This window comes from Pteropus vampyrus, unplaced genomic scaffold (genome assembly GCF_000151845.1).
Source record: "Pteropus vampyrus isolate Shadow unplaced genomic scaffold, Pvam_2.0 Scaffold217, whole genome shotgun sequence".
Taxonomy (NCBI): domain Eukaryota; kingdom Metazoa; phylum Chordata; class Mammalia; order Chiroptera; family Pteropodidae; genus Pteropus; species Pteropus vampyrus.
Genome location: NW_011888998.1, coordinates 2432724 through 2447961, shown reverse-complemented (window position 1 = coordinate 2447961; position 15238 = coordinate 2432724). Strand labels below are relative to the sequence as shown.

Genomic DNA, 15238 nt, shown 5'->3' with positions numbered 1-15238 from the left:
TTCAGATGAAGGCACAAATCCTGGTTCTCTGAATGTGTCTTTCCCTACTATGAAATGAGATGCAACCAGCCTGCTCTGCCCCCGCCCGCCCCACAGGTCTTCCCTTCTTTACACCTCACAGCCTGCATGGCAGTGACGCTGGCATTACAGCCAGTGCATCTCTGAGTGCCACCACCTCACTCCTGAGCACAGGCTCTCAGCTTAGTGAAGAGGGCAAGGCAGGGCAGGGAGCAAGAGTCTACTCTGCTGAGCTGTTTGGCCTGCAATCTGGAGGCCAGAGTTGAGTATAGCCGCTTATTATTCTGGGCAGGTCTGGCTGTAGTGAAGCCCTAACCCCTGGCCCCTCCTGTTCCTTTCTCTCATTTCCATTCATACTTCATTTCCCATGCATCTGGCCAGATTCAACAGGCATCTTTGGCAGGAGAAATTCATGGGGTGGGTGCCATTCAGATCCTCAAAATACCCTACTCCATCCCCTACAGGGGAGTTACCCTTTTTCCTTATAGCCTGGAGATGTACCTCTTCTTTAGCCTTCTGGGAAAGTTTCCAAGAGTAAAGAATTCTATGGACAAATTGGAGGAAACAGTGTCTGACTGTTGCTTATGGTTTGGTGGCTTAGGCCATGAAGTTCTTGTCCCAGGCAGGTCCTCATTTCTAGAACTTGCTAGCGAGCCTAGCTGCAGAGTGAGTCATCAGGAAGTGTAGGGTGGTTTGCTTCTCAGGGATGTATGAGACCTGAGGTAGGGACCGTTTCACCCTCTTTGCCTAGAATGTGATAGAGATGTTTCTGAAGGGAAAAGAGCAAGGGTAAGTCAGCATTTCCTGTACATGGAAATGGGTATTCTCTGTACTCGAGGGTTTTAGGTATATTTTTCCAGTAAGTATGTTCCCCACACACATTTTTGCTACATAACTAATTTGGACATAGGACAGTTTTGCCATAAAAAATAAAATAATGAAAAACATAAAAGGGACATTAAAAAGGACATAATAAAACATGAAAAATTAAGAACAAAATTAGAGACTTGAGCAAAATGCAAACACAAGTCTTCCATTCGTACTATTTTTTTTTTTTTTTTTTTTGGCTTGTTGATTGGTCTCCTTGTTAGGCATGGCACTTTTTTGGGCCAAAATTTCTTCTTCCTTCATTAAGAGAAATATCAGTTTCTAACTAAAATATCTATAATTAATGTTCTCAAAGACTTGTGAATTAGCAGCCGCCACTTTTATATTTGTATAGCTTGGTAAACTTGGTTTTGATAGGTGGAGGCCTGCCTGTGCTCACTGAAAGATTTGCAAACTGCTATGTGATCATTTTCTAGTAGAGTCCAATCTGGTGTTACATGGAGCTTGCAATCTGCTTTATCTGTAATTTTTATTATCTACTATTTTAAGACCACCACATCCACTCTTCACTGTACAGACCATTAGGAAGGCTGAGATTTATATAATATAAAAAGAAAATATTGAAGAATTTCATCTATGAAACCAAACTGACAACTAGCCTAAATACATGAAGTCTGCCCAATGTAAACCAAACTGTCGACCGGTTATTTTCTCTTTTATGGCAAAATTGCCTTATGGCCAATAAGTCGTGTGGCAAAAATGTTTCTGCCAAAGATGTTTACAAGGAAACGACCAGCACAACCCCAGAGATGCCTACATTTTAAAGGACCTCTTAGATGTTTGTCAGAAAATGAGGTGGTTCAAACTCAGGGAAGGAATAGAATGTATCAGAAAGAGCACCAGCCTGTCAAGGTCGCTGACTTGCCTAAGACCAAGTCACTTTTTTATCTGTAAGGTGGGGATCACAGCTGTCCTACCTAGAATTCATATGGCAATGCTTTCAAGTGTCATTACAAATTGTAGAACAGATGTTAAGGACTTTAGGAAGAAAAACATTAAAATAATTTAATGGTCATGTAAAGTAATATGATTTCTTGCCCCTGCAGGAAGTGATAAGAGAGTTTGCTCTTCCATCTTATCACCCCTTAGGCTGGCAAAATGCTAGAAACAAGGAGTGAGAACATACCTTACCCAGAATGCCTGGAGCCAAATGATTAATCCTGACCTGACAATAGATGGTACCTCCCTGCCGCTTGAGCGTTTTGTCTGAGGCTGAGCTGGTGTGAACGCTTACAGATTATTCTTTGCCAGTTGCCTAATAAGGTTAGGGGCTAGGCAAGCTCAGCAGTTGCAGTGAGCTCATATTCTAAGAGCTCAGAGCTCAGAGAGAAGTATGGGCACCTGCTGTACCGCTGAATTCTGGAAGAACTTTATCATAGAGAAATAAACTGAGCCCCCCGCTGAGCACTGACCCCTTTGACTTTGTGCTAACAGCTTAGTGCTTGACCTCCTGAATATGTGTCTCTAGAGCAACCTGCAGTAGACAAACCTCATTTTTCCCCCCACAACGTCTTCTTGAAAGCTTAAGGAGTTCTACATAAGGATCAAGATGGGCTTCTTGCTCCTACAGCCTTTCCCGCTGCTTAGAGGAGAAGCTGAATGGGAGAGAACATTCTGTAGTGCTGCATGCTTCTATGCCAGTCTGAATGAAGGGAGCTTGACACTGCTTCTGGTTCTTTCCAGACTTCCTTATTCCCCAGGATTCTCTGATGATATCTAAAAAAAAAAAAAAAAAAAGGGAGTATAATATTAAGAAACAATAACAACAACAAAACAAAACCCTGCTTACTTAACCCTTTGTAAGTCAGAGTAGCTCTAAAAATCTATGGTAGAAGGAGGAGGCAGAGGGCACATTGGGAGAGGGGGTGTGTAACCACCTCCATCCGAGGGGAACCCGCTGAGAACAGGACTGATTGGAATCAGCAGAAACTTTGGCCACATGTGATTTTAGGAAAAGTGGTTGGTAAGAGACAAGTCCTTATCTAATTGTTCTTGTGCTTGCTCACCTTCTAGAAGTGAAGATGTCATCTATTTATTAGAGAGATGTTGACCAGAGCTCCTTTCCACCCCCTGGTAACCAAACTCAAGCAGTGACTACTTAACCAGGGCTGGGTCTCCTGTGTTCTGGAACTAGACTCAGGAAAAGCCCCTCCACATTTAAATGGCTGATATGTGGCAATGGCTCCAGCATGACACACAGCGGCCCCTCTGAAGCTGAGAACAAGGCTCAGGATAAGCCTTCTTCTCACCTTCAGCCCTCCATATCTTCACCTACACATAGTTCCACCCCAGTCAGCATGCATGAGAGGTAAAACATGCCTTTCCGAGGGGAGGAATGCTGATTTGAGACCCTCTGTTGCTCACTCATGCAGAGGCTAAATTGTTCTCCTGCTGACCTTGCTGTGGCCCTAGGCTCTATCTGAATTGAAAGCTTTCTTATCCCTGCCACCCCAGAGAAACTTTAAACATAGTTTAAACATAAGGGGGCAGAAGGACCTCTAAGGAGGAAAGATATTTTGAAGCCTAGACTATCTTTCCTCCTTAGAGGTCCTTCTGCCCCCTTATGTAAAAAGGTTCCACCCTGTTTCGACAACTGCCAGAGCATTTTACTCTCCCCTTCCCTCCAAAAGCATTTTTGGAGAGGGGCGGGGTTTAACTCCAAGACATGAACTTTCATGCCTGGCCTGCAGCAAACTGAAGAATTTCCATACAGCTGAAGGCTGAGTGTTCTAAGGGGCCTTAGAGGAACTGGGCATCTTCCATCAGATTGTCCTGGTTTATACATATGTGTGTTGGGACTAGGGAAGGGCACAGGGCATGGGAGAGGGTGGCAGACTGGCAGGCCACCCTCCAGATCACTTGGGTCTGGACTCCTTTTCTGAACCCTTCTCACCTCATAGAAGTGAGGTCAGATGAAAGGATTCTGTAATGGGTCCCACAAATAGACAAGGGAAGTTAGGGCCATTAGAGGTCATAACCTTTTAATTTCAAGTTTCTGAAGTTGTAGGATTTGTGTTACTTGGTCTGGTAGAGGTGAGATATGAAGACTGGGGTGTATCTGAAATTATTTCCCTACATTCAACTTTACAGCCTGCTGGGGCCTCCCAGGGAGAAAGGGGGTTCTCCTGAGTTAGTTCACTCAACTGAGGCCTCAGCTATCAGCTTGGCTAAGGCATCAACTGTCACTAAACCCTTATGCTAGAATGAGTATCTCTTGCTTGTGCAGGTGCTGAATCACTGTGGCTGCTCTAATTGTTTCTTTTTGTCTATTTTGAATCCTTATTCCACAGATCCAGTTGTCATCGGTATCCTGGGAGCCCTTTTCCTTCTCCTGCTGCCTCTCTACCACCGCAGTTGCTGGCTGTTGCTAAGGTTGCCTCCATGGTAACATGCACATCTTGTTTATACCTCCATCTGGGCAAGTCGGTCTAAGCTAGGAACCTACCTATCCTGGACAACCACTTCCAGTACCACGTGGGGACACCAATCTTCGTGACACGTGGTCCGGCCTCCACTCAGTTCCCCCATCCTCTTCCTCTTCTCGCTGCCAAGCCTCATACAGGAAAAAGGATCTGGACTAGAGACTCTGAAGCTTATTGCACAAGATATAGTCCATCAATTTCCTAAGTGCTCTCAGGGAAGCAAGAAAGAAGAAGGAAGAAGTGAGGCAGAGAGGCAAGAGACACTGATCAATTGAAGGGAAACTCCACATTTTTTCTCTTGTTGAGGGGTTTGGTAATAGGAGTCAAAATGACGAACCCTACAGAACGTGGCCTGCCGGCCAATTCAATGATTGAAAGCCGTGAAGGGGACTTTGGCTGCACAGTAATGGACCTGAGGAAGCTCATGGAGTTGCGCTCAACTGATGCAATGAACCAGATCAATATCCACTATGGAGGTGTAATAAATCTCTGCAGTAGACTGAAAACCAACCCTGTGGAAGGTAAAGGCCATGACAGGAGTGGGGAATTGGAGGATGGTGGCTAGTGTTAAAAAATACTATTTTCCCAGCTTCTAGAGAAGGCATATTTCTGGAGCCCTCACTGGTATATCTGTGTCTGGTGGGGAAAGTATGGTATCTGAAGCACTAAAACGAGGTGAGGACATAGCCATTTTTTTCTCCCCAGACATGATGTTTAGGGACTATGTTATCATTCGCCGAAGGTCATTCTTTCCTCCTTTTTCTGTATCAATGCACAGAAAGAAAGATATGTATTTCTACTTTGGAAACATTTATGTTAGAGATGCTTTTATCAGTAAATAATCACATCAAGTCCCTTATTCTATATCAGTCTGATTGCAAAAGGGTTTAGATATAATTCTTCCCCACGCTGACCTTACAGAGTAATTGGGGAGGCTGGGACAAAAAAAGTAAATAAGTTCATCTACTCGATGTAGCACTTCACTAATGTATACATTTAAAAATAGGGTGATAAGTCATAAAGTATAGAGTCGTACCTGCCAAATCGTTGAATTACTCTGTTTCCTGTCAGTGAATTAGTGATGATTTTTTCAATCCTGCCTGATGCACTTTTAGCATAATTCTTCTTAATCTATACTTAAAAGAGTATGAAAAACTCAGCTTTATGCTTGCCTGGCTTAGCCTAATCACCCAATGAGCCATGGTAAAATGAAATTTTGCCTCATCAAAATGGAGAAGGAACAAAATGAACCTTGCTTTGTCACTTTTGTGTGGTTCAGCATTTCTGCTACAGATTTTTATTTGGTCCCATCTGTCAGGCAGGCACCATGGTTGAATAGCATGATATGGAGCAAAGGTCTTGTCCTTTAGATGCCTTAAGGTACACTATTTCTGAGCCTTCCTTTGGAAGCCACATCATATTTCTTGCCAGTTCTAAGAAGTTTGACACCTAGCCAAAGCAACAAGCTAGTGATTTGAAGTCCAGACTTTAGGAATTTTTTTTAAGGAGAATTTTATTTCGCTATCTGTATATTGCCCATGTCTTGTATTTTTGTTGTTGTCATTGTTGTTGTTGTTGTTGTTGTTGGTGGTGGTGGTGGTGGTGGTGGTGGTGTGTGTGTGTGTGTGTGTGTGTGTGTGTGTGTGTGTGTCTGAGAGAGCTACCCTACATGTTCTCTTTACTTCTAGAATTCAGTTTTCTATCTTAGAGGATTTGAGTTGAAATACTAGCTCTATCATTTACTAACTGAATAACGTTGAACAGTTCACTCAGCCTCTCTGAGTCTGTTTCTTCTTTGAAAATAATGTTTATACCTAGCCCATAGAGTTATTAGGATTAAATACTATAATGTATGTATAGTGCTTGTTTATAATGGGGATTCAATAAATTAGTCGTCTCAGATTAAAACAGAGCTCATGTGTCTGAAGATATTTGCCAGAATATGAGTGTCTATGGAGTACAATGTGTCATTATATCTCTAGAGTTACTGCTTGTGTAACTGTGACAGTTGTCCATTTTGTCCAGTCACTTCTTGATGTCTAAAAGAGATCTGGTTGAGGTGGCAGAGCTTAGTTGCTCTCGTGTGGCTCAGTCTTTGCCTTTTGGCTGGCATCTAAAGACTGTCCTTTGGCACTACTTACTTCTTGTCAGCCAGATTTCTTTATTCTACCATTTTTTTGGGTAGTATTGACCTTAAAGAGAGGCTATTCTTATTATGTTTTCATTGAGATAATGCACCAATCAGAATTTAGATGGATCTTTCTTTTTCCCTATCTATCCTGTTCTTGATCCTTTTGGTCAGTTTGTTTCTCTCACAAAGTGAAACTCAAGAGTCCGAATAAGATGAAACCTAAGAACCTCTAATAGCAGGATCTGGATTTTCCTCTCACTTCTCCAAATCTTGTCTCATAACTGCTACTGTTTACTTTCTGATTCCCAGAGAGCTTCCATTCCCAAAGGCCAACATATATCCTACTTTAATCTCAACATCGGATATCAAATGTTAATGCTCTTAGATTCTTTCCCAGTCTTGGATTCATACCTAGAGTTGAAAGCCACCCTTTCTGATGGCACGTGCCTCTGTTGCCACAGACTCTGGCTGTGCCTATATCCCAGTATCTCTACCATTGGTACAGTTGTCCATTGCCATTCTCCTGCTTCCTTAGATCAAAAATATGTACCCTGATTTGTTTCAATGTAAGACACTACAGTGGGGCTGGTCCTTGAGCTGGGGGATCAGGGTGTCAGAAGACTTTTCCATGAGTGATTTTGAGCTCCACAGTGCCAACAGTGACCTCCTCATGTGTGAGAGAGGAATAAAGGGATAGGAAAAGGAGACACTGAAGAGCAACACAGGAGTCTCTCCCTAGACAAGGGTGATGCTGAGCTGTTTAGTCGGGAAAGCTGAGAAAAAGAGCCTTGATATCCACGTCCTCCAATGAGCTGATGCTACAAAAAGACAGCCTATTCACAGAAGACCACACTGAGGTGCCTTACAGCCTAGCATGGTTGTGCCACCTATGGAAGGCACCTGTGGACTAATAAGAATATAGGAATTTACCTGGTGCTTGGATTCTGTTGGTTGGAAACCAAAATGAAGTAAAATTGGGATGATTGGTGTCTAGAGTATGACCGTCCTCCTTTATTTTCTGTTGAGTTAATAGCATCTTTAGTATAGATTGACAGATTTTTTTGAAACCAGAGCTACTAAGTGGCATTATGAAACTTGGGGATTTATAACATTTCTGACACTAACATGGTTTTATTGTAGATTTACACAATTCTAGAGGGAAGTGGGACTTAATTTTAATTTGTATATTCTCTCCCCACCCCCTTTCCTCTCTCTCTCTCTCTCTCTCTCTCTCTCTCGCTCTCGCTCTCTCTCTCGCTCTCGCTCTCTATCTCTGTTTCAACAGGCCAAAAAGTTTAAATTATTTGCCTAAGTTTTTACCACAGGGTAGAAAGAACACAATGGAATATTTTATATTTTCTGACTCACAGTCCTTTAATGCTCTGCTGCCTCATGCTAGAGCAGCAACAGAGAATCTCAGAAGCACAAATAATTTAAAAGTTTGTTTTATGTTTGTTGACATAAGAATATCCAAACTTATAGAGAAATTTTATGAGTTTATTTGAGCCAAACTGATTACATACTAGAAGGCGAGATCTCAAATTCTCTGGAAAATGATGATTTTACCATTTCTTTTATACATTTGAAATTAAGGAAGGAACATAAGGAAAATTACATGAAGGTGGGAGAAAGTGAGGCAGGGACTGGATTACAGGATAGTTAACAAGATCATGTTCTCTGTTGAGGGTGCCTACTCTTTTGAGGGGCTTGAAAAAGAGGCATTTCAAATGTGTGGTTAACCTAGATGCACAAGAACAGTGGACACAGCTGGCTTAAGGCAAAGGTAACCTTTTACTAGGGGAAGTTATATACCTGCAGCATGATTACCCACCATGACTTGCCCAGTTAGGAATTTATGATCAGATCACCCTGTAAGGTTTCTTTAGGTTAGATTTATTACAGAGGCCCCTTTATATCCACATACTTTAATGCTCAATAAAATATCTAATTGAGACCTTACCAATGTTAATTTAATATCAGCTTGTGCTCCTTGAGGATACCTGCCTAGTTGGAATGAGAGGAGTTGCCCACTGGCCTGGAGTTGGTTAGACTCAAGAACACTCGGGGGTGCTCAGCTTCCCAACATTCAGCAACAACCAGAAACAAGGCTGAGTGTGAATGACAAAGGGAAGGAAAGTCAGGGAAACAAAAAGGGGTGGGGGGCACACATGAGAGAAACCCAAGCCAAAAGAATATCTTGGAGGGAAGAGAAATGGTGGAGGTGAGCAGACGACCTCACACAGCCGGCCGGAAAGCAAGCTACGCTGTGATGTGAGTGGTTCAGGCAAGTCTAGTAGCTTCATAAAACAAATATTTAGTGCTTGGTAAGAGGGGTGGGAAAGGTTTTCACAAAACTTGGGGGAAGCAGCATGCACAGCCATATGGTAGATGATTGAGAAAAAGAGGAGAGTAAAAGTACACTCCCTTCATCCCTCCTCCTCCCGCAGGGAATTCCAAGTTGCATCCTGGGAGTTCCCTGTCTGGTTTGAGTTACTGCCTTGGGCTGAATTAGGCCAACAATGCATGACAGCTGTGGACCTTCTCTTCTCAGCTCAACCCCAGGCTCTGCAAATTCTTTTCCATATAGCTCCTCCTTGCCCAGAACTGGATTTCTGCATTAGTTGGCATGATGGTGCCAGGCCAGGGGGCAGAGAAATCTCGATGAGGAGAGTGGTTAAGTCTTCCTGAACCTGAGCACCCTCCTTGCTTTCTCCCCTTCTCTTAGGCCTGGAACCCTTTGTACTGCCTTCCCTTGGCAGCTTAGCAGAAACTTGCAAGTTTTGTTTTCATGTGAACCTTCTTGTTCCTGCCTTGCATTGAACCATCAGCTAAGGGTGGAAGGATGGCGTTCCCTCCTTGACTGAGGCCCGTGTGGGGTCTACTCTGGAAGCGAGGCTTTTGCTCTTTTTATTTAGCTCTGAGGTGCAAGCACTAGGGAGTATGACCTGGATGGAAGCACATGCGTGCAGTAAGGGAGAAGGCAGCAAGTAAGAGGGCACTCGGGAGGCTTACTCTTCTATGCCAGAGTTGGAGTGTTCAAAACAGGCAGAGAGTCAGATAAGGGGAACATTTGCCAGAGGATGTGCCCACTTCAGCAAGAATAAGTCCATCATCCTCGTGCTATGATCTGGAGGAGACTACTTCATCTCTAGGGGCTGGAAGTCCAGCAGAGAGAGAACACATACCCAAGCTGCAGATGTGCTGAGCTGGAGACGCTGAAGTGTAGAAACTGCTCTTCGTCTTTAAAGGAATGGCATTTGACTAGCAGCAGGAGCCGGCTAAAGCCTGTAGGTTTCTATATTGATGTGAAGCTGCTCCTCCTCATGGCTTCCTAATTCAGAGTTTTTAAGGTAGGACTTGAAAGGTATTTTAGTCTCTGTTCTCATATACCAGAGAGGACTGCCTTCAGATCAACCCAAAGAAACCTCTCCCTTGTGCTATCTATGTGGGAAAAGATTCAGCTGCGTCTTTGGCAAGGTATCATAACTCAGACAGCTGGGAAGTCCCAACCTAGCCCTATCCTTCCTGGGGCTGAGCTGGTTCTGATAAGGGTCCCTTGGCCAACAGTCTTGGGCCTCCTAGGGAGGCTGGCCCTGGCCCTCTCCTGCTGGTGCCAGGCCCCTGAGGACTGGGCTGCAGCCTCTCCTCCCTAGCCTGAGGTCCCGGCACAGGCTCACAGCAGACGCAGATTTTCCACTGCTGTTCATATTGCCTCCTGCCTGGGCAGGAGCTGTGTCACTCCCCAGCACGGGGCGGGGACGGGCAACTTCATGACCTGACATTCTTGCGGCCTCTCCCAGTGCCTGTGTTCGTCTGGTCCTTAGGCCCAGGAGCCTCCTGATGGGGTGGCGCTTTCTCTCGTGTTCTTGGGAACAAGGTTTCCTCCCATTTCCTTGATGTATTTCTCAGGGAAGCCCTTTTCTTGTGTTTCCGGCATTCTCTCTCTGCCAAGTCTTCCTTCCCTCTCCAGGAAGCTGTATATTTGAGAAGCAACTGTGGAGATCAGGGACTAAAACCCTTTCCTGGTCTAGACAAGCATGAATGTGCGATTATAGCTCCTGAAAGCAGGTCCTGAGAACCTCTCGGGGACAGGAAGAATTGGAATGGAAAGCCTAAAATTGGGCTTTGGCCAAGCTCCCATTCCCACATGGCTTTCTGTGCCATGCCACATGTCTGAGAGACAATTCCCAAGGCTACTATGCTAACAGCCCAATCTGCCCTTCCCTGCCACAGGGCATTCTGGGAACTGGGACAGCTACATGGCTTCTTAAGGTAGCTATTGAAGAGCTTAGAGTGACTTAAGGTGGAGCAGATAGATAAGAGAAAATGGCAAAAAAGAAGTAAGTGTGTAGCTTTGAGGGCATCTGGGTAAGAGAAAGGCCTGACCTTTGTTTTCCATAATATGTCTTGTTTCATGTGTTTGGTCCAAAAATGGCCATAATAAGCCTTTATTGAGTACAAAGTCTATAGGTTAGACTCTGACAGACCTGGTGTTACCATCCCTGAGGACAGGAAAAAGACAGGACTAATTCACTCCCATCGTAAATAGTGGGAACTGGGCTAATTTGCTTAGAGGTGCAGAGGAGAGCAGAGTGGGCTGCCTGCAGTGAATGAAGTAGGGTGACCAACCTGTGCTGTTTGCCTGGGACTGAGGGGGCATTCTGAGGAGGCGGGAGCTTCACTGCTAAAACCCAGAAAGTCCCTGGCAAACCAAGACAAGCGAGTCACACTGGAATGAAACCTCAGCTGGGTGCAGCCCTTCTACGTGCAGGTGGGCATCCAGCTGCTTCCTGGGAAGTGGTATAGCCTCTGCCACATACTAGGCTTGAGTAGTTATGTAACCTCTCCCGGTCTTAGTTTGCTTATATATTAAATGGAGTTAATTGTAGCTACCGCATAGGGTTTAGGATGTTTGAATGAGAAGACACAAATGTGCCTAGTGAAGCGTCTGGCACAGAAAAATCACTTAAATGTTAGCAAACTTATTTATTACTCATTCATCCAGTTTACTCAGTAAATTTGTATGTGTACCATGTGCCAGACACTGCTGTGGACCTAAAGAACAAAGATAAAAATCCGGCCTTTGTGAAGGGGGATAGACAAACAGAATAATGACTACGTACACCTGAAACTAATGTAATATTGTATGCCAACTGTAATTGAAAAAATTTTTTAATTATTTAAAAAAAGAGTAAATGAATACATCGCATCATATATTAGGGGAGAAGACCCGTAGAGGGAACGATTGAGCAAGATAAGGGGAATGTAAAGCGCTGGGGTAGAGAAGCCATAATGTTAAATGCAGTGGTCCCAGCAGGCCACACTAAGAAGGTGACATTTGTACAAAGACCTGAAGGACGTGAGAGAATGAGTCCTACCTAGTGAAGAGGAATCCAAGCAAAAGAGACGTGAGCCCTAACATAGTGCATTCCAAGACCAGAGGGAAGGCTAGCTTGGCTGGATCTCACGACCAAGGGGAAAATTGTAGGAGTTGAGGGGTGGGGGGCCGGGAGCTCCTACAGGGCCCGTATAGGCCATCTTAAGGTCTTTGGTGCCCAGTTTCACGCCAAACAAAAGCCACCAGAGGATTGTGAGTAGGTAAGTGTCATGGGTTGGATTTTTAAAATATCATTCTGGCCACTCTTTTGAGGACAGAGAAATGAGGGGATAAGCAAGGAGACCAGGAAGAAGTTGTAATAATCCAAGCAAGAGATGATGATGGCTTAGACCAGGATGGTAGCAGTGGAACAAGAGAAATGAGTGGACCTGGAATATATTTTGAAGGTAATGCTGGCTGATTCTTGACTAAATGGATTAATAGATGAGAGAGAGAGAGAGAGAGAGAAGACAAGGATGAGAACAGGGAGGGGCAGGGCTCTTTCACATGGGTGCTTCTAGCTAGGCTTTTGTTGTTGTTGGGCCTTCCTTACTGGGACGATCCTTATTATGACCTCTAATTTCTGATGTCTTGGTTTGCCTTTATAGTCATGTATTCACCCTTGTTAAGGAGGGAACGAAAGGCCTGCTGTCTTCCCTTTACGTTGTGAATTGTGCCTCCTTGAGAAACATCCCAGGTAGATTCACAAATTATCAGAACTCCTATTTCCTTCAGGCAAACCTGGCCCTCTGGCACAACAGTCCCGAGTTGGCACAGCCTTGGTATCTAGGGTTCCTGGGGAGAAAAACCAGCAAGGCCCTGCCCCCTGGCATCTCTGCCTGTGCCTGCCTGGGGATCAAGATGCCCTGCCCAGGAACACTTTTTCCCCAGGCCCTTGCTTTTCTTTCCTCCTGGGAACTTGACTTCCCAGAGCGTGGAGGCAGGAGCCTCTGGGAAGCAGCCCAACTTACTTCCAATGTTTTGACCAAACCCTGCTCCCCTGCAGAGCTCAGCTGTAGGCCAGGGTGGTACTGCTGGGCACTGGGAGGCAGGAGCTGGAGTTGGGGGCTTAAGAACACTGGGCATCACTTTCCCGACCAGCTCCCTGTTTTCCTCTCCTAAGCACTAGCAAGCGGAGTGGTCTCCAGCCCCCAACTCCACAAGTGTGGATGCCAGTTCACCCCCCACTTTACCTCCAGGCAGGGTCCCTCATCTGCCTTCCCAGACAGATGAGTACCTCTCCTGGCGGTTTTGTTTTCAGGGTGAAGTGGAGGCTGTCTCCGACCTTGCAAACAGCACTCTCTTGGGTACCTATTTTCCCATTTTCAAAACCTTTTTCTGTCTGAAAGTCTTCCTTAGATCTAACTCAGATCTCTCCTCTTGCCATTTAACACCCTGGGGTCCTGTTCAGTGGAGATGGAGAGTATATGTTTGCCCTCGTGCTACGCCCCCACCCCTGCCAGTAGAATACCCTGCATGCTGACCGAAGTCTGAAGTCCTCTGGCATCAGCACCTCCCTTTTCTCCACGCAGTGCTGTCTTTGGCTTTTCCTTGCTCTCTGTGTGAAGTTCCACCCTCTGATTCTGTCAGTGGCTTGTCCCCTGATTCTGACCCTTCTCAGCTGCTGACGTTTTTTTCAGGACAAAGGCTGCCCCACCCTGCCAGTGGGGAACTCATCGAGCAGTGCAGCCAACAACTGCAAGTGCCAAGACCAGGGCTAATATGCTGCTGTGTGTAAACAGCTTGATAAATGCCAACTGACAGTAATAGAAATTTTAGGATTTACCCGCTTCTCTTCAAGTGTAAACCCCTGGGGCCCAGCAAGGGAAGTAGGCACTGGGAATAATTAATTCTCTTTGCTCTCTGGGAACATGCCCAGAATATGTGTGCACGCCCGCGCAGGTACATGAGCACAGGTGCGTGTTAGTGGGAGCGGACAGGCAGTCAGGATGGGCTACCATCAACTTTAGGCTCCACCTTTTTCGTTCTCTTTTTATTCAACCAGGATAGTAGTACTTCTCTTAGTACCTAATACTTAGTCTAAGTAGTACTTCTCTAAATACACAGTACTTAGTAGAATAGTAGTACCTCTTAGTGGTGTGTATGAGACGGAAAATGGAGGATATGCGTGCTCAAAGTTGGAGTCTCAGAGCCTCTGTTCTGTTGATCTCCTAAAGCCACTGGAACTTGGAGTCAGGACAACTGGTGGGGCTGTGTCTCCTAGCTTCCTAGCATGACCTTGAGCAGATAGCTTCTTCTTTCTGGCCTTTGTGTGTTTTTAAATCATCACCGGCATTTATATGTTAACGTGAGAGAAGTTCTGTGTGAGTCCTCGGAAACGTTTAAATGTCTGCGTTCTTAGTGCTGGAGCCTGAAGCATACTCAATGAGGAGGACGTGAAGTTTTAGGTCCAGGTTAGCTTAGCCCAGAGAGTAAGAGGAGTGAGTGAACCCCGTGACCAACTTGTCTCAGTTTGCCCATTTCTAGACTGAAAGTTTCACACCCCTGAGTCCTGGGCAAACTGGGATGGTCGGTCACCCTAACTGGATCTCATACTTGGGCAGATCAGGAAGCAAAGGGTCTTTTTTTTAAAGGGGTCTTTTCACTGCCTTCTTCTATCATTCATCTCTTCCCCTTTTTTCTGACTCATTCATCCCACTCCTATCTCCTTTTCAGGCCTATCTGGGAACCCAGCAGATCTGGAGAAACGTAAGCAAGTGTTTGGACAGAACTTAATCCCTCCCAAAAGGCCCAAGACCTTCTTAGAATTAGTGTGGGAAGCCCTTCAAGATGTCACACTCATCATCCTGGAGATCGCGGCCATAATCTCCCTGGTCCTGTCCTTCTACCGCCCCCCTGGTGAAGAAAATGAACGTGAGTGTCTTAAACAGCCCAACATAACTCTGATCAGTTTCTTTGTATGATCACCAAAAAGCACTTAGTGTTGGTGGTTGACAGATTATAGCTTGAAAGTTTTCCCTCATTATCCAGGGTGGGTTCTCCAAAGGAAGCCAACAAGTAGCTAGTAAGCTATTCTTCCAACCCATTCTCATTCCAGGGTCTTTTACCCCTTCTCCCATCAAATCCTTATTCAGAATGCCCAGAATCCTCTACCCTCACCCAACCAACAAAGCCCTGCTTCTAAAAAGTGCCCACACCAATGTCATTGGCATTTGAGGACATAGCAGTGGGAGCCTGACCATATTGGGAATCATAAGTTCTTTACATGTAAATTGCCTATAATTTGCATTGACGTGTTCTATGCTGTTTAGTCATTTGCTTCTTTTGGGTTAACATAAATAGGTACATGGTGATAAAATGATGCCCAATCCTTCTGCCCTTCGGTATCCTCAGAAGATAGCTCTTCTGCTCAAGAGTTTTATTTTTTATTATTCTCCTTCC

At 44.9% G+C, this 15238-nt stretch overlaps 1 protein-coding gene across 1 annotated transcript in view; it reads left to right on the top strand.

Annotated features, from left to right (window-relative positions):
• The first annotated feature begins 4196 nt into the window (after positions 1-4196).
• Positions 4197-15238, top strand: part of ATP2B4 (ATPase plasma membrane Ca2+ transporting 4) — a 48429-nt gene continuing 37387 nt past the window's right edge. Inside the window, exons 1-2 of the mRNA XM_023538316.1 lie at positions 4197-4849; positions 14513-14710. Of these exons, the coding sequence (XP_023394084.1) occupies positions 4657-4849; positions 14513-14710 (391 nt within the window). The 5' untranslated portion in view covers positions 4197-4656. The remainder of the gene's footprint in view (positions 4850-14512; positions 14711-15238) is intronic.